The 19,614-nt window shown below is 39.5% G+C and overlaps 1 protein-coding gene across 1 annotated transcript; it reads left to right on the top strand.

The window, feature by feature from the left end:
- Nucleotides 1–306: 306 nt before the first annotated feature.
- Nucleotides 307–17,673, top strand: HMGA2 (high mobility group AT-hook 2). Its single transcript, XM_060167034.1, has 4 exons — nt 307–417; nt 3,022–3,108; nt 13,395–13,445; nt 17,611–17,673. Exons 1-4 carry the CDS (start codon nt 307–309, stop codon nt 17,671–17,673), a joined length of 312 nt encoding a protein of 103 aa, XP_060023017.1.
- The last annotated feature ends 1,941 nt before the right edge of the window (nt 17,674–19,614 follow it).

The raw sequence follows: 19,614 nt of genomic DNA, 5'->3' as shown, positions 1-19,614 counted from the left end.
CGTCACCTCCACCTCCGGCACCCACCCACCCTGCCGCCGCCACCAGCAGCGCCTCCTTCTCTCCTCCTCCTCCCCTCTTCTCTCTTGTTGGCAGCCGCTGGACGTCCGGTGTTGATGGTGGCAGCGGCGGCAGCCTAAGCAGCAGCAGCCCTCGCCGCACGCCAGCTCTCGCCCAACCCGCCTCGTTCTCCAGCCCTACCTCGCAGTCTCCCGAAAGGTGCTGGGCAGATTCCGGGCGTCAGAGGCGAAGCGGCTGCAGCGGCGGTAGGAGCGGCGGCGGCAGCGGTAGCGGCGGCGGGAGGCAGGATGAGCGCACGCGGTGAAGGCGCCGGGCAGCCGTCCACTTCAGCCCAGGGACAACCTGCCGCCCCGGCGCCTCAGAAGAGAGGACGCGGCCGACCCAGGAAGCAGCAGCAAGTCAGTACGCGGGCGGGGTGCGGGCAGCAGCCCACCTCCGCTCCCTCCGCGAGGGCCCCGCGCCCCGCGGCCACCCGAGCGCGGGAGTCCAGCCGCCGCGGCCGCCGCACGCCGCCGCGGGGGCGAGCTACGGAGTCCCGGCGCGAGTGCGCGGCAGAGCCCCGGGCGCCCGCGCCCCTCTGGGCCGGGAGGTGGGAGCCACGGCGGGCGGGCGGCCGGGTGCGGGCTGGAGGCGGGGTCGGGCGAAGCGCGTCTTCGGACTTTCGCTATTGTGCCCGGCCCGAGTGGCGCGGTGTCTCCTGGTGACGGGAAGCGGCCGGGTCCGACAAGCCGGGGCTCGCCAGGCACTTTCCGAGCCGCTTTGCAGTGGCCCGGGGGTTAAGGGTACTCTGGCGGGTCAGGGTTGGAGGGGCTGAAGCTTCGGGGGCCGGAGGCTCTTTCTCCCGCCAACTGGGGCTGCTCGCTGGCCGGGGACTGGCGCGCCGCAGCCGCCCCCTTGGCGCCCTCCCCAAGTTCTCGGTGGCCTGAGACTCGCGCCCTCCCGACAAAGAACTCGTGGGCCCGCCCGGTTCTCCTAGGGCTCTTTAAATGCGGCCGCTGCTGAGGTGTCCCAGGAAAGGGGCTGGCTACAGGAGACCCTGGGTCCCCACGGGATAGGATTAAGTAGTTCAGCCAAGGGCGCGGTGGCAAGCAGTGTCCGAGAGGGTGCACGGTAGCTAGGGTCACTTCCTCGCCAGGCGCCCAGTCCCCCTTTTGCCTTGGGTGCCGCGCCTCAGAGCTGCAGACCTGAAACGTCCTTCTCCAGAGCGAGTGACTGGGGGTTGGGAGGGGACGATCGAGGGGCGCCCGGGACCCCGCGGAGTGGAGGGTTTTGTCTGCGGATGCAACCAATTAAGCGTGTAGCCTGCGCTTGCGGAGCTGCGCGCAGCGCCCGGGGTGGAGGGGTTTTGTTCGCAGCAATTTCCAAGCCTCCGCGGGCAAGGATGGAGCGGGACTTGTCTATTGAGAACATTTAAACTCCGCTTCCGTGGGGTTTAAAGCTACTTCTTCGTTCTTTAGCCTTAAAGCGCTTCCTTCATGGCAAATAGGCCTATTAGAAAATAATCCTAGAGTCCCAAAGCTGCCTGAGAGCAAGGTGGGGAAGGCGAACAATGTTTGCTTGCCAGTGCGTTTTAGAAAAACTGCTGTACCTTTTTGAAATCATCAAAGGAAACAAGCCAATCTAGAGGCCCCTGAGTTTTCCCGCTCTGCCCGGGCGACACTTTACATCGCGTTAGGATCCTGTTTTACACCTCCCAGGAAGTCACTGCCCTTCCCCCCGCTCTTGTTTCCCACACGCCACCCGGCTCACTCTAACTACTAATTGCCCCCCACCTCCAAAAAATAATCCAAAAGAAATTGCAGTGGGGTCTGGAGGTGATTGGAGGTTTTACCTTTGAGTTAAGGCAGAGTTCACAAAGAAAGAAAAATGTGTCTCCTATGTGTTTGCTCCGGATGTGCCCACTGGAGCTAGTGGTCCCACAGAAGCTTGCAGGAAACCTTCCTCAGAATCTCTAAATAGGATGCGAATTTTCATTGAAGACTTTTATGCATTTTAAGCTAATTCTCATTTAATAACCGAATCTGAATGAGATGTAAATTGATGATTCACTGGATAAATATTTAGAATCTGGAATATTAATCATCGCATTCTCTTAACCACTTGAGTATTTACTACTTGGCATAGAAGCCGTTTAAAGTTTTGCTAAACCTATTGATAGTTTCAATTTCTCCTTCCCAGACACTCCCATTCCTCCTTACTACCCACCCCCCATCCCTTTTATTAGTTTTCTTCGGTACACCCCCATAAGGGTTTTCTCAAAAGAAAGTTTTGGAGAAAATATTTATTTTTATCAAAAGACATTTAAATCTAGACTGGAGACCATTCCTACATCTCCAATTGGCAGTGAAGAATTGAAGCAATTACCTAGATAATTCAAGCAAAGCCTCCCACGACAGATTTACCATAATTATTTGGAAATTTCAGGAGGAATGGAGTTATTTTAAGTTGAAGAACTTGGATAATTGCTCCAGTATTTCACTCAGTGTGTTGATTGAGTTATAACTGACCTACAATATAGATATACAGAATGATCAAAAGCCACCTTTTTCAATATGGGAGATTGTTGAAATATTTCTGATGTTAGCTTCATATTTCTGTTGTTTAAAATGCTGGTATAGTGGAGAGTAGTATTTGTGTAAAATGCTTATTATTTCTATGCGTTGCCAAATACACAGCCTTGCATATTTTACACCTTAAAATGTATAACTTTCTTTCTAGAACAAGCAACCTTTGAACAGTCAGCCTTTGTTACCTTTTTCGGGTTGAAATAGAATCTAGCTTTCATATGCGAAATAGAATTTCCTCTATGAATTCTTGGATTACAAGTATAGTTATTTCCCCTTTCTGTAAACTCTGTACCATCATCATCCGTTTATGCTTGAACTGAATGTGTTCCAACAGTTCTGTTGAGCAGCACAGGCAGAAAATACAACTATAGAGTCAGGGTCAATTTCTTTCAGCCATTCTTGCCACAGCAGCATTTTTTTTCCCCCCGAAACTAGGAGCCAACCGGTGAGCCCTCTCCTAAGAGACCAAGGGGAAGACCCAAAGGCAGCAAAAACAAGAGTCCCTCCAAAGCAGCTCAAAAGGTGAGATTTCTTACGTCCTCCCAATTTTCTCAACGCCCAGAGGAACCTCCCTGTAATTTTCCCATTCTAGATCCGCACCTAAGGATTTCTCCCAAGTGGGTAACCCAAGACTCATTTCCTACCTTTAATATTGGTGAGATTTTCAAGCAGATACTTAGTATAAAAAGTTCATGAAGATGCTTACAGTGCTGTTTTTAAACAATCACCAAATAATAAGAAACTTAAAACGGAGATGGGAGGGGGAGGTGGGGGAGTGGAGAATGAACAATTAAGATTTGCACCAGTTGTGAAATAGTTAAAAACAAATCAAAGCTATAGATTTTGTCTGGTGGTGAAGTTTTTGCAATTTCCTTAAAAAATAATAAAGATTAATTTACTTTGTGCTTATTTACATGATTATTGGAAAACCAAATCCCACTATTAAAGTTAAGTACTTTGCCAAATAGATGATAATTAGAAGTAAATCCAATTATGGGATTCTGGAAAAAAATTTTCACTAATTTTACTGCTTTAAATGTGCTGATAAAGTACCTTGTTTGTTTACAATAAACCTACAATATAATATATCATAATCTCTCAAAAGGCTTTCCACCTCAGGTGATAGAGAAATGTTCTGAATAGGACAATGAGAAATTTTTTAAACAAGTATTTGACTCATTTATTGTATATTTTGGGGCAGGATAGAACCCAACCAAGTGTAATTTCCAGTGTTTTTCTTTATAAATTTTAAATTGCAGTTTAAAAACTTCATGTTTGGTGGTATTTGAGCTAACAAAGAAGAAATATCTCAGGATCAATGCGTAGACAGAGAAGGGAAGGTGAAGATAAAATTCACATTTTTTAAGCTTTACAAATAAATCGGAAAAAAAGTTTCTGTATTTTATTTGTGGGTTTGTATGCTCGTTAAAAACAAAGGTTCAAAATTCAGAAGTAAGTTTTGATAAATCTTTACAGTCGATTTGAGTACACCATGTACAGTATTTGTTGAAAATGACTGTATGCTCATCTCTTGAGGATTAATGTTTTGTGTGGTTTTCTCTGTGAGTGTGAGCACCTACCATATTATATTTGATAGTTTTCAGTGTTGTAGACTTCCATAGCAACCAGTGATACATATAAAGTTATTTAGGGAGCAACTATGAGTTCTTCTCTGTTTTGTTTTAACAGTCTTGAACAGAGTTGAAAGAGCAGATTTCTGATATATTTAAATAGAACTGCTTCTCAGAGTGAAGATTTAATTGTACTCATATTTAATCACTAAACATTGAAGTAGCTCTAAATTATCTTGTCATTTAAAAGTGCCTGTGTAATCTGATATTACTAATATGAATACTTACTATTTGTTTTTTTACCTGCTTTATTCAATTTTAAAAAAGGGCCAATTTAACATAGGGGTTTTTTTTGTTGCATTAAGTTAATTTTATCTTACTTTTACTCTAATGGAATGGCAAAGAAATATCTTGGTAGCTAGCTGACAAACATTTAAACTATGATGTAATTGCTCTGAAAAATGCATCATAACATCTCCCAGGAAGAAATCTGTAAATCTCATCATAAATAAATTATTTAAAATTCAATACAAAAAAAGGGAAAATGAATTACCTCTCATATTTTACTGTATTACTCTTTTTTTGGAACGAGTAAAAAGGTGCTTCCATCACCTTCTCTTCAGTTTGAAAAGTTTGCCACTGACTAGCAAAATCTTTATTGACAAAAGGAAAGCTGAGACTTGTGCCTAATTTACCACCTAAAGCAAAATAACAAAAAGTTGGTTTCTTCCCAAGTAAGGTTTGACTTATTTTTAGTTACTTTGGTGATAGGCATTTATAAATGACCCTTAGGCTATTCATCTTTCTGATAATTCTTCATGTGTATGCACATAGTATTACAACTTCCAAAACAGAAGTAGGCTTTCTTTTTCCGAAAGAAATTTTTCTCTGAAATCTTTCATTCTTCCAGACAAAATTATTTCACACAATTCTGTTATAAAAGTCCCCTTTCTAATAAAAATGGATACGTATTTTTGCTCAGAACCTGACTGTTACATTTCTTCAGTTTTATAAATTACGCTTCATCTGGAGAAGATAACACTTTGCAAAATAATGAATGACACTGATGAATTGTTCATGGCATGTGTAAACTTAAGGTATTTTCACTTTCGAATTGGTATTTATTGAGTTTGCTACTACCCTATGTAAACATGATTATCAAACATATATTTGTTTATTAAACATATGTTGTATTCTAACAAAACATATTTTTGTTAGGACTTTGAAAAGTTATCTTTTTTAGAAAAAGTTACATTGTTCATAACATGCTAGACTGACCAGAGTAGAGATGAGAAGTCTTCTATGATTAATAAATTGGGAATTCTCCTGCAAACTGAGACTCACCAAAATGGAAACTATATAACAAAACCTGGTAAGTATATAAGAGAACAGAACTCTAAAATTAGAGGAGATACAGTGTACACTGGGATACTGATGATGTTGTATGTTTAAAATTTCTTGCTGCTTGGAGTTTCTTTACTTACAAAGTTTGTGTTTGGACCCAGTAACTGGCCTTGGGGCATTTGAAAACAAAACTGCTTGTTGGAAAATTAGCAGTGTGACACTTGACAATGCATGAGGAAAGTTGCAAGACCAAGTGGAGGACTACTAAATTAGCAATCACTTTAATTTCAGGTCATATTCAATATAAACTTGATTTGTGTAATATATAAAACAAACATTTATAAAAACATAATTTGTTATGCCTGGAACTTTTGGAAGAGAAGATAATTATTCTTCACTTTGCTTCTATTCCGTTATGACAAATTCCCATGGATAACCATTATGTAGAAATTCTAGTTATTCCTAAGAACACCAATCTGAATGCTCAAAGTTCATCCCTGAACCAGTTTCATATTGTTATCTTAATAAAAGAAATCAGAAGTTAATGTTTTCCTGAATAAATAATTTATTCGTGTGAGTATGTGTGTGTCTGTGTGTGTGTCTTGACCCTTTTATTTATGTCTTAGTTTGAGGTATACCTGTGACCAGTTGGCTCTTAATTTCCTTTTTGTTTTATTTTGTTTTCCTCTCCTGTTTGTGCTGGATGGAAATACTTTGTATTTTCACATTTCTCATGTTTGGAGAGAAGAAAGATACCATCTCCTTTATGTTTAGTTTAGGGTTTTTGTTATGCCTGTTTAATGAGAGAACACTGGAGGGGTTTCTTTCACTAATTCTCCAGTTTTTAAGGTCACAAGTCAAATTCTTCTGTAAGTCAGGCCAATTGTCATTCAGGTACTTTTAGGGAAAAAAAAAATTCTGAGATTGAATTAATTTTAATAGGTTGAATTGCGTATAAAAAAGATCTCAGGTGTGAGATAGCCCTACTTCATGATATCACAGATTTGCTTGAACTTCCTTTTGACTTTAGGTTGTAGTGAAGAGAAATAAAGAGCAAAGTACAAAATGAAAATACCATCTAGGTAAAGTATACTTCAAATAATGTGTTCAGGCAGACACCTAATTTATATTTTCCACTTGCCTAAACAAAGAAGACTTGATACGAATTGGATACTATAGAGGAAGATTTGTGCTCCTTTTCTAATCATGTTCCTAGGAGGTTGGTTGATTTTTCACAAATGATTACTAACACCAAGCACAGATATTTTAGGATGAGAGAATGGGTTTTCCTCATCATTTCAGTTAAATATTAGCGCATAGATGCGGAGCAAGGACATGATTTTTTACGGGATATAGTAGGTCGAGCTGAAGAGGGGAACCAAAGGCATCGTTATAGGTAAGTCAGGGAAAGATGGTATAGGCAGTTGTCATACAATTCCAGCCTATGGCGTCTATGTTACTAGTACGAGTTATTTTGAGTTCCTCTGTGTTTTTATGGGCAAGTAACTTCCACTGGGACTCAGGGCTCTATCTAAGCATACAGATAAATCCAGTCAGGTGGAATTATGTAAAGCCCAACTGTTGTCTCCATTATCTTGGTATTTTAGGCTGTCTTACCTAAACAGTTGACTCATTTTTTTTTTTCACTTAACTTTGCCAGAGAGGACCGAGCCTTAATGTATCAGTAAATTCTCTCTCACAATGCCTTTGAGTCATCATAGATTATGATCCAAATATGGAAGATTCAAATACATTTGAGTTATTTTCTGAAATCACTTTACTTCAAGGAACCCAGAGATCTCATTCTTTGCCAGTTATTCTTCTGAACTTTTTCATCAAAAGCCCCTCATTACTTTGACTGACTTCCAGCTCTGGTTCATTTTTATCTCAAGGTCTCAACAGATCATTTTGCTCAAGAGAACATAACAGATTGGTATTCTGTTGCATTTCGGTTCTTTTTTGAGACTAGATGGATGCTGAAGAGCATTTTATGTCAGTTAAATCATTCAGACCCATCTTATCTCGTTAGCTGACTTTCTGCAGTTTCCAGAGCTTGCTCTGGAACCATATAGCTTGGCACAAGGGTGGAACAATGAATTTTATATCCTAGATGCTGAGATTTTTAGCTCTGAATTTTTATAGTGCCAACCAGGAGAAAAAGGTGAATGGAGAACTGATTCCATTTTAGGCTGCTGCTTTATTATTCTATATTGCTTTAATCCACTGAACAACGCTGAATGGCATCTTCTAAATGATTTAGCAAGGAGTAGTCACAGCCATTTTTTTCTCCAGGATAATGTAGGGAGTAGTTTGCTCGGAAGGTCGCCCTTATGAACTCTCATATCATTGCTATTGATTTTTCTGATTACAAAGGAGGGAGAGGAACAGTTAAAGAGGAGAATCCTAAACTTTGAAAATAACTTTTCCTGTTATTTTGGCCTTGGCTTTAATTTCATGTTTGTATAGGTGAAGACAGGCATGTGTAAATAATGACATGGGAGTTGACAACAAGGACTTCCTTGGGGAAAATGAGCATGAACTACAATGGATGATAGAATTCACTTTTATTTCTTTTTTGGAAAATATGTAGCGATGGCAAACTTGTAATGTCTTTTAAAGACTAAAAATAGTTGCATGTACAGTTTGGAAACCCATAGAACTAGATGAGCAAAAAGGTGAAGTGACAATTACTTAACATTTAATGTGACTGATTAGTCCAGTTGATTTTGATGCCAGTGCACATTGATTTACACTCTTTATATTTTTGAAAGAGCTACTAAAAGAAATAAAATGTGACTCTACACTGTTTTTCGATGGCTCCCTATGCTCTAAAGTCAGCAGGTCTTAGTCATATATATATATACATGGAAAGATACATGAAAACAAAGCCAGGTACTACTAAGCCCAAATCTTTTTCTAGCTCTTTTGTGTGTGTGTGTATACAGATGCACTGATTGATTTGGAGTGGGGCATTCTGGTTTTTATGCATTATCACAGTATGATGTGAGCATTTAGAATAGCAAAAAATTAATAGCTATCTAAATTTGACCCAGAAGTCAGAACTGGCTAATGCGCTTGGTTCCCAATCTCAGCTCTTGTCTATGTCTTTATAGGAAACTTGGAAATATTTTACTTTTAACTACTCATTTGATTTCCACCCTAGAAGTTTTTTAAAAAATTTCCCCATGGCTACTTCATTTTGTACGGGACTGTCTCCCAGAAGAACAGACCCTTTATTGCCTTGAAATCAGATGGGGTCTCAGTTCCACCACTTAAGAACATGGGCAGATTGCTTAATCGCCCATATAAACAGGGGTAGTAATAGCTGCCCTACTTAAATAAGATAATGCTCAGAAAATCACTCAGTACTTTGACTGGAAACTTACAAAATTGGGAGGTACTCCTTTTAAGGGTAACATTTTAAAATATGGAGGGAGTTAAGAAATTACATTTGACTACCTACTAAATGCTGTAGCTTTTGTCAGGCTTACCTTCCATATACATTAGCTCCTTTAATCCTTTGATGTAGGCATTATGGTCTTCATTTCACAAATGAGAAAACTGTGATTCAGAGATGTAAACTGTGACATGTCTAATGTTCAGCTCCAGTAAATGTGAGTACCTGGGCTTGAGTTCAAATCTAATTCTAAAGCTTATGATCTTTCCACTGTTATGTGGTGTCAAATATCTCATAAAGTATTTGCTACAAGGTAGATTATGTTTTCTCCAGTAACCAGAAATGTAGGTTGTAAGTTAGGTTTTGAGAAATCTTCGGAGGGGAGTTCACTACAAGCTTATAAAGGGATTGGCAATATGTGCTTACTGCAACCCATTCCTGGCCCCCAAATAAACCAGAAGGCTATGACGTTGGAGATCATGGCACACCCAGAAGTTGTTTTATTTGTTAAATGAAGGGGCTGGATGAAATGTCTTCTAAAGCCCTACCAAGCTGTAGAATTCTAAAGGTGAGAGGGAAACAACAGGGAAACACACAGGTGATATAAACACCAGTGTTTCTTTCTTTCCTTCCTTCATGCAATAATTATGCAGTGAGCACATCTTATGCACCAGACACTAATGCTAAGCACTGTTTCCAAGATCAAGAGTTCTATTTGCTAGATGAATTTCCTTTTTTAATTAATTTTTTAGTGCTCATACATTTAAGAGCCTGGAGTACCAAAACTTCTTAGAGAAAGATATAATTACATTTCCCATTTAATAGTCTCCCCAATCCTCATGAACTTGCTTCTAAAGCATCTTATAAAATTAAATACACAGTTCTGAACTTACACTTTTTTTAAAAGGCAAAAATAAGAATGAAGACAAGCCAGGAGGGAATAATACTTTTAACATATGATCGTTGCAGACGTTAGTATAACAGGGCTGATAATAGTCTGAAATTCAGTTCTTACAAATGCAGAATTCCCACCCTCTCTCCCTACTCCCCCGCCCTGAGATAAGCAGTAAGTACTCAGAATAAGTTATTGTCTGAATTATACATGGGTTTGTAGTGTGGAACCAAATTCCACTCTGGCTAAGGAAAACCAAATATACACTTACACAGTATTGCATATGTTAACATATTAAAAACAAAACAAGCCCCCGAAATGTTTTGTTTTCTATTGAAAAATAATATTCCGAAGAGCATTAAACACAGGGAAAAAAGTTAAAGCCAGTGTTTTCCAATATGTAAAATTCCTGGATCTATGCTGGTTTACGAAGGAAAATCCTAACTGGTTTTGCAGCTTTTGTGAAGTTTGATCAGAATGATTCAATAATGTGGGTTTTAAGGAACAATGAAAACCTCCCAGATCGACGACACACAGCACAGCTAATGTGTTTCTTCTAGATGTCGTCTCAGAAGAGGGTTTCAGTTTACATGTAATACTGGCCCCAAGACCAAGGAGCAAGTTTGCTTTTAACAAGTCCAAGTGATAATCGTGATATTTTGCCCTTTAGTTAATGGTGCGAATTTTATTTTTGAATAGACTTTTTGTAAATGGGATGCTCGTTTTTAAGTCCTCTTGTTTGCAGGGCTTTCTCTCTCTTATGAGAGATTTGCTTTCTCTAACTTTAAAATGCAGTGAAACCCTCTTAGAAAACAACCCTCTTCTTAACAGACTTTAGATACACCCGGATCACATCATGGCCCCGGTACATAACCACCATACAGAAAAGCCTGGTGTAGCACTGTTAGCTTTTAAGATCAGCAGTCTCCTACTCTCAACCCCACCTACCATCCCCATGCCCATTAGAAAGGATTTCTATCTTCCATGTTTGTATTATTTACTACTGAGTAAACTGTGCAAGCTTACAGTTGCTCCGAAAGGGTAAATCAGACACTACTTCTGTATTAGGGAATTTTGTACTCATATAACTCGTGATGTACTAGCCAGAGGGTCTCTTAAAAGCTTCATTCTTAAGGTGATCTATGGGTGTAATGGAATATTTGCATTGATTGAACCTTCTATGAGATTGGACTAACTTAAAGGAAAACTTTCCCTTTAAGAGTTCCATCTGGTTAGGAGTGAAAGAACATTTATCGAGCACCTCATTTACGGCAGCCACTTCACTCCTCACTCCTCACCGGAGGTGTTATCTCCATTTCACACCTGAAACCAAATTAAGGTTTTCAGGGACCTGCCCAAAGTCATAAAGCTAACATGGCAGAGCAGGGATTTGAATCTAAGCTTTCCAAAGTGGAATCTGTGTTCCTTTTGAGATCTCCCTCTCTCCCTGAGACAACACTCAGAAAGAGGGTGTGATTCACTGGGCCCTCCTGGCTTTCACTTAATTTAACTCATGCCCTTATGACCGAAGGTAAGACAGGACCACTAACCCTTGACAAGGAATGATTCCTTTGTGGAGCCACTCAAAGTAGTAACCCCTACTACTATGATTCAGAGTGCCCAAATCTGACTCTTAGGTGGAGCTGAGTCAGTGACAATTTTCGTTAACTAAAATATCTCCTCATAGCAGCAAATGCATGTAACCTAAAGGGAGGTAGCGTTGTCAGGACAGTGAGAGCCCTGGCTTTAGAGTCCAACAGAACTGGGTTCCAATCCCAGGCTTGCCATTTACCAGCTTTGTGTGTGACCTGAGTTATTCAGCTAGCCTTTCTAAGACTTAATTGCCCGTTTGCAAACTAAGAGAAATAATAACAGCTACCTTACATGGAGGGCTGTTGTAAAGATTAAAATAACACATGCGAATGACTTAGCCCAGTGCCTAGGGTATTTTAAATGCTCAATAAATGTGAACTAACATTATAATCATACAAAGTTTGGGTTAATTCATGGAACCTGTTAGATAGGTCAGGAAGATATTTGGTGAGAAATCTTGTGACTTAAAAATCTTATTTTGTCTATGTACCTGTGTATCTTTGTATCTCTCTGTGTATCTATCAATCTATCACCTATCTCCATCTATTTTTACCAGATTGAAGGGAGAAAGGAGAGTCATTTGGCAGTGTAGACAGTTATAATAGGTAATTTTAGTATCGTTGTACCAAGTACTTGCTGCTAACCCAGGTAACAAAAGTAAACTGCAAAATGAGTTATCCTGGCTCAGGTTACCTGTGTTTTTGTGTTTATATAGCCTTGAGATGATTCTCATACACAGAAGAGGATGTACTAAGTTTTCTTTACTCTGAAAATGGAAATTATAAACATGTATTTTTTTTTTTTTGGCTGTGTTGGGTCTTTGTTGCTGTGCGCAGGCTTTCTCTAGTTGCAGTGAGAGGGGGCTACTCTTCATTGCAGTGTGTGGTCTTCTCATTGCAGTGGCTTCTCTTGTTGTAGAGCACAGGCTCTAGGTGCGTGGGCTTCAGTAGCTGTGGCACACGGGCTCAGTAGTTGTGGCACACGGGCTTAGTTGCTCCGCGGCATGTGGGATCTTCCCAGACCAGGGATCAAACCCGTGTCCCCTGCATTGGCAGGCGGATTCTCAACCACTGCGCCACCAGGGAAGTCCCTATAAACGTGTATTTTTATAGAAAGTGCATGTGATATGTGTGTGTTGGTGTATTTGGGGATTGGAGTAGGCGTGATAAACACAGGGAAATTATAATATTAAAATTTTACTCAAAAGGGAAAAAAACAACTGTGATACCAGAAAAATCTTCTGTGAAGTAAAGCAATGAACAAACTGTTAAGATAGTTAGAAATATATTCATGTCAGGTTTGTGTTGAGTGTGGAATTGTTAATTGTTAATAATATACATTGTTTATTAATTATTATTTTTAGCATCCCTTGTTTCCATCTCAGAGAAAAACATTGATGATTTCTGCTAGCTTTTTTTTTTCTCTCTCTGCTTTGGGTGAACTGATTGACAGGTGTTTGTTTGGGGCAAGGAATAGGAAATTAACTATGTAGAAGTGTGCTAATATTTGTTTTTTTGAGTTAGAAGCCTATATATTTTCACTCACATTTAGATTTGCTTTTGCCTAACAATGTGGGTAGAAGTGGTTTGTAAATTGTACAGTAATATATCAATGTTAATTTTGGTAATTTTAGTTGTGATATGGAAAGAAAAATCATCATTTAAGAAACATTAATTTTCTAAAAGTCTACTTTACATAATTATGGATATGTGGGAATAATTTTTTTTAATTACAGGTAGAAATAAGGGCAAAATGGCTTTTAAAAAGCATTTTCATGCATTTCAGAGATTACTCCAGGGGAGTCTCTTGGGGTGAGGGCTGCGTAGATCTCTCTTTGCATCATGCAATGAAAAATGGAGAAGATGAACCTTCAAGGAGAAAGAGATTCTTAAAGCAATCTTAATACCTTATCTGCAAACCAGAACATTCTTCCTTGAAATGTGTCCCTTGGTGCAGCACTTATAAGAAATGTCAGGTAGGAAACGATATAACTTCCTTTTTCATTTTGCAGAAAGCAGAAGCCACTGGAGAAAAACGGCCAAGAGGCAGACCTAGGAAATGGGTGAGTAGTAAGATAAAATTTCTGTTCTTTTTTAGTACTGAAAAATTTCTGTTTTTTTTTAATAAATGACTTTTATTTGATCGATTCCATGAATTTCTAACTTCTGATATGATGCATCTTTGAAAGGGTTAAGGCAAGAAGCATATTATCACCACCTCTTACCCTCAGGCTCCAGGAGTTTCCTCAAAACACTTTTCTTTCCTGGGAGTGTCTCCTTTTTCTATCTCTTATCAACATGAAAAGAGTCTCCACTCTTCCTTCAAATGGGGTAACAATGAGATGACTTGTTCCCTGGGTTGAGTAACTAAGGTTAAAGGGTATTATGAAACATTGGAAGTTGATTACAAATGGTGATAAAATTCAGATGAAATGTGTATGAGATAACTTTTTAACTCTTTCTTTTCATTTCTTTTTGTTGTTGTTGCCGGGATGGTTTGGCCTTGGAAATATCTCATTTTCTAGGTGGTTTGTGTTTTCCTTTTCCCATTGCCTTTGTTAGGAAACCAGGTTTCACGCACCGGTTTTTCTTGCTTCCCTTAGTAGTGATTCTTACATACTGACGGTGGCTTCCATGCAGGTGTACCTGACCCCATAGGCACACAGATCCTGTATCTTTCTGAGGCCAGAAATTCACTGACCACTGAAGAGCTTTGTTAATTTTACCACTTGAACCTGGTTCTTTATGCTGCTACATTACCATGTTCTTCTGGTCTGTCTTTCCCACTGACCGAGGAAAAAAGTCTTAAAAACGAATAAAACCATTTCTCAAGAAAGATGAGGGCATCCTCTCTACCCTGGGTCATCTATGATGGCATCTTTGGCCTTGCTTTTCTCTCTTCCATGGTTCCATCTTCATGCTTCATCTTTTTCTGAAGTCCCTTTGCTGCTCTGCTGGATTGTATTTTCCTGTTAGTTTCCATTCTTCTCTCCTCCAGAGTTCTGCATCCCTTTCTATTTATACTTTGGTATTGCCTTTCATTCAATTTATTCATCTTGTATTTTTTTCCCTCTGCTCAACATGTGTTGGGATGAGATTTCTTAGCACAAGGAAATGGGGATGATCTTTAGATTAAAAACATCTCAGTGTTACAGTGTGACCTTAAAGTAAGAGCATTTTATTCAACCTTCTGGTCAATAAATGAATTCTCTCCAAACTTACCCACCAGGTGGTGATCATCTAGACTGCTTGATTACCTTTAATGTTAGGAAACTCACGTCCTCTTAAGGCTGCCTCTTCTTTCCTGGAAAGCTCTGAACATTAGAAAACACTTCCATCTGACTCCCTGTAACTTCTGTTCACTGTTCCTAGGCCTCCCTCCTGGGAATATACAGAGTAATTGTTATTACTTTTACTTGTGATAGCTCTTCAGATATTTGAAGGCAATTAACATATACCATTTGTTCTCTTTTCTGATTTGAATATCTCTAAGCCTTTCAGCTTTTTCCCACGAAGGAACATTCTTCTTCTTCTCCTCTGAGTATGCTTGTTTTTTTTTTGTCTTTTGTAATATGTCACCCAGAACTAAGTATCATATTCCAGGTGTGGGCTCCATAACCAATGGGTTTATTACCTCTCTTGTTAGACATATGGTTCCAGTTACCTATTACTGTTTCATCAACCACCCCAAAACTTAATAATGTAAAAAAACAAAACAACAAAAAAGCTCGGATTCTTTAGGTCAGGAATATGGACAGGGCACAACGGAAAGGCTTGTTTCTGCTTCAGGATGTCTAGGGCCTCAGCTGGGAGGACTCAAGCAGCTGGGCGTTACCTCTCATGCTTGGGGTAGAATTTGGAGGCGTCTTTACTCACAGGTGCTTTTGCAGAATTGGCTGGAAGTCTGGGTGCTTCTGGGGGTGTCCTCTGGAGCACCCACACACATGGCCTTTCTAACTTGGTGGTCTCAGGGTGGGAAGTCAGCCTTCTGACATACACTCAGGGCTCCCAGAGAGGGTGTTTTCCCAAATGAGGAGAAAACTGCAAGCAAGGCCTTTTTTGACCTAGTGTCAGAAGTCAAAAAGTCCTATTCCATTATACTCTAGTGAGCACAGTGTTGACTAAATTGGTATTGGCATACATATCAAATATAGGTCTGCCATTTTCTAAGCATCAGAACTAAAAGGACATCGTATGCCATTGAACTCATCAATAAGAAAAACCTATATAAACTTTCTTATAGGCAACAGAATAGGAAATAGGTAAGTTCTTTGAAGTCATGAGATTAATGTTGCTAAAATGAAATGAAACGCATTGTAAGCAAATACAGTGAGATTTAACCAGCACTCAGCTTCCATCAATTGTCCCCCAACCCAGCTTTATTGAGATGTAATTGACATATAACCTTGTGTAAGTTTAAGGAATACAGCGTGTTGATTTGACTTATGTATTGCAAAATGATTACCACAGTGGCATTAGTTAATACCTCCATCATCTCACATAATTACCATTTCTTTTTTTGTGGTGAGAACATCTAAGATCTATTCTCTTAGCAACTTTCAGGTAAATAATACTGCATTGTAAACTATAATCACCATGCTAGATCCCCAGAGCTTACCTTATGACTGGGAGTTTGCACCCTTTGACCAATATTTCCTCATTCCCTCCGCCCACCCCAACTCCCCCCAAGCCCCTGGCAACCACCATTCTACTGTCTGTTTCTATACATTTAGTATTTATAGATTCCACATATTAAGTGAGAGAGAGTATTTGTCTTTGTCTGACTTATTTCACTTAGCATAATGTCCTCAAATTTCATCATGCAAATGGCAGGACTTCCTTTTTTCTCTGGCTGAGTAATATTCCATGGTATATGTCCACCACATTCCCTTCAGGCACTTATCCGTAGATGGACTCTTAAGTTCCATATCTTGCCTCTTAACTGGTCTTCCTACCTTTCACCTTTTCTACCTTTGGCTCTCCTATGTTTGCCAGTTAACCTGCATAGGGTACAGTCACATCACTGCTCTTCCTAGAAACTTTCTACGGATCCACAGCTGGCCACTGAATTGATTACAACCTTCCCTAGCTCTTCGAAGTCCCCACAGTTTATACCCACCTCCCTTTATGCCTTTATTTTCCACCACTCATCCTCACACAGCCGATGTTTCAGCCAAGCTGGAATAAAATATGTAGTAGTTAAAGGATCTCTATGTGTTTAATTTTCTCAATGGATTCTTGCTCATTTGGGGGATATCTGGATTCCAGGCACCTGATCTTCATGCTGAATAAGAAGCCCACGTGAAGCACCCACCACATATCCCTTGCCTTTCTGGGAATAATTGGGCCATCTTCATTGACCCTCATGATTTCTAGTTTTTACTGGCTGTGAGAATGGAAAATATTGTGTAGCTAATTGTTATAAGACCCCGATTTGTTCCCCAAAGAAGAGTTGTTCTACTTAGAAAAGGAAATAGAAGGAAATTGTGTATTTTTTTTCTAGACAGCGTGTTTCCTTTTTGCTTATATATATTCTGTTGGGTAGAGTGTGCGGCCAGTCACAGCAAGGCATTCAGTTCAAGGGCATTCTTTACTGGAAAGCTTGTACTAAAGAAATAAATTATTGCATTTTCCATAGGAAATGAGCCTTGTACTTTACAGTAAGTTCAATTCTTTCCAACAGTGTCATTCACTGATTTCCTTATATTAGAGATATATTTTTGAACTGACAGGATTTACTAGGTACAGGGCCTACAAGCCAAACTGGTCCCCTTTTATTCTTCTGGGTTGTTTTGTTTTATAAAGTTCTTTTGCTTTTAAAAAGAAGTCTTGTACATTTTATGGTGTCATGTAATAGGGCTGGAAGAAGATATCTACCTTGTAACCCTCTCATCTGATGTGACTGGGATCAGTACTTGGTAGGTTACTCCGAAGTTGATTAACCAAAAGTATGTGGACATAGGAAAGAAGTTTGTGCCAGCCTTGCTTCTGCAGGGGATGGAGTGTTGACTAATCCAGTGAGGACGTTAACTAGATTGTGGTTAAGAACACTTCTCTTATTTACTTTATTCCCCTTTGTTTTTTTGTTTTTTTTCTGAGTTTGAATCAGATTTCAGATCTATTATTTTGATGAGTTGCTTTGGACTTTCACATTTTTTTGGTCTGGACGAGGTGAGAGGTAAAGGAAGGAGAGAGAAGAGGGACGTAACCTTTCTACTGGTCTTAGAGTCGGGAGCTCAGGATCTGGATTCAGGTGGCTTGGGTTCAAATTCTGGCCCATCACTGGACTAACTAGAATCTTCAGCAAATTTTACATGACCTTTTTAAAAGCACTTTTAAAAAGTATTTTAACTGAGGTATAGTTGATGTACAATATTATATAAGTTTTAGGTGTATAACATAATGATTCACAATTTTTAAAGGTTATATGCCATTTATAGTTATTATAAGATATTGGTTATATTCCCTATGTTGTACTATCTATCCTTGTAGCTTATTTATTTTATTCATAGCAGGTTGTACCTCTTAATCCCCTACCCCTATCTTGCCCCTCCCCGCTTCCCTCTTCCCACTGGTAACCACTATTTTGTTCTCTATATCTGTGAGTCTATTTCTTTTTTGTTATATTCACTAGTTTTATTTTTTAGATTCCACATATAAGTGATATCGTACAGTATTTGTCTGTCTTTATTTCACTTAGCACAATACCCTCTAAAACTTCATTCATTTTTATGGCTGAGTGATGTTCCATTGTGTATATATAGGGGTGTGTGTGTGTGTGTGTGTGTGTGTGTGTGTGTGTATACACCACGTCTTCTTAATCCATTCATCTGTTGATGGGCACCTAGGTTGCTTCTATATCTTGGCTGTAATAAATAATGCTGCTCTGAACATCAGGGTGCATGTATCTTTCTGAATTAGTGTTTTCATTTTTTTTTGGATAAATACCCAGGAGTGGAAATGCTGGGTCATACAGTAGTAATGTTTTCAGTTTTAAAGGTCCAATTTCCTCCTCTTTAAGAAGGTGGTAAGAGTGGTACATTTCTAATAGCATCGTGTGAGGATTAAATAAGGCAGTGATGCAAAGGGCTTAATAGAAGGCCTGGCACATAGTAAGTGCTCAAGAAATGTTTAACATTATTATTAATTCCACGGTACACTTTCATGTAGATATCACTGACAGCCTAAACCCTAATAGCTTATAGCTACCTGTAGCTACACATGGAGTGAGGTGACAGTTGTGCATCAAACTCACCGAGTACCCTTGGCGGTATCATTATATCTTCACTATATCTATGCTGAATATCATCAAGTTTAAGACTTGCTTATAAATAATACGAAGGTACATTTTAAATCTATTTGTAGTTAAGGAAAATTATTTATTTATTTATGGCTGCACTGCGCAGATCGAACCTGTGCCCCCTCCAGTGGAAGCGTGGAGTCTTAACCACTGGAGCTTCAGGGAAGTTCCCAAGGAAGAAAATTTAAATTGCAACTTATAAGCTTTCTAACTGTAGAGGTTCATGCCATGTGTTGTTCATCAATTTGGAAAGTAGTATTTCTGCTGTGTGCCTCAACAGGCACATGCAGAGATGTTCTGGCCTCTTAGAACCTATATAGATTTCAGTTAGTCAGTCCTTCTGCCAGTTGAAACTAGGCATTTCATATTTATTTGCATTTCTCGATTTTGGCTTTAGAATGGAGCCCATCACGTAACTGATTCAGCGATGGAAAATATTTGGAAAAAGTTTTAGAGAGTAGAGCTAAGGCTCAAGAAAATACAGTGCAGTAATAACAATGTTAACCTTGTGTATGAAATGCTCCATCCAGATGTTGCTTAGTGAAGCAGCCAGTGCTTCTGGAGGAAAAGAAGGAAGGACAGAATAATAAAGAATAAATCAGTGGGAACCAGAGATGTTTTTAGGTGTTTTGTTTTCAGAATATCTTTATGAGAAAGGAAATTAACAACAGAAGGGAAATACTCCCCAATATAAATTAATGGTTTGTAAAGAAAAAAAAAAAAGAAATCATTCTGGAGATAGAAATTGACCTGGAAATTGATCCAAGGACTAGATGCTGAAGCTTAACTTCAATGGGTCACTAGAAAGTTACTAACAAACCCCAGCTGTTTTCTCGGGTTGCTGATTCTCTTCATTTGGTAATGGGGTGTGTGCGGTCTGTTGATTTAAAAATATGCATTTCTATTCCATATCTTTTGGGGGACAGTTCCTT

Source organism: Lagenorhynchus albirostris, chromosome 11 (assembly GCF_949774975.1).
Source record: "Lagenorhynchus albirostris chromosome 11, mLagAlb1.1, whole genome shotgun sequence".
Lineage (NCBI taxonomy): Eukaryota > Metazoa > Chordata > Mammalia > Artiodactyla > Delphinidae > Lagenorhynchus > Lagenorhynchus albirostris.
This window is presented reverse-complemented; position numbering and strand designations above follow the sequence as displayed.

Excerpts from the sequence above, each read along its gene's own strand:
- HMGA2 (XM_060167034.1), top strand. The coding sequence starts at position 307 with ATGAGCGCACGCGGTGAAGGCGCCGGGCAGCCGTCCACTTCAGCCCAG. Across the intron at positions 3,109-13,394 it reads CCTCCAAAGCAGCTCAAAAG|AAAGCAGAAGCCACTGGAGA; the intron begins GTGAGATTTCTT and ends TTCATTTTGCAG. Across the intron at positions 13,446-17,610 it reads GAGGCAGACCTAGGAAATGG|TCGGGAGCTCAGGATCTGGA; the intron begins GTGAGTAGTAAG and ends CTGGTCTTAGAG.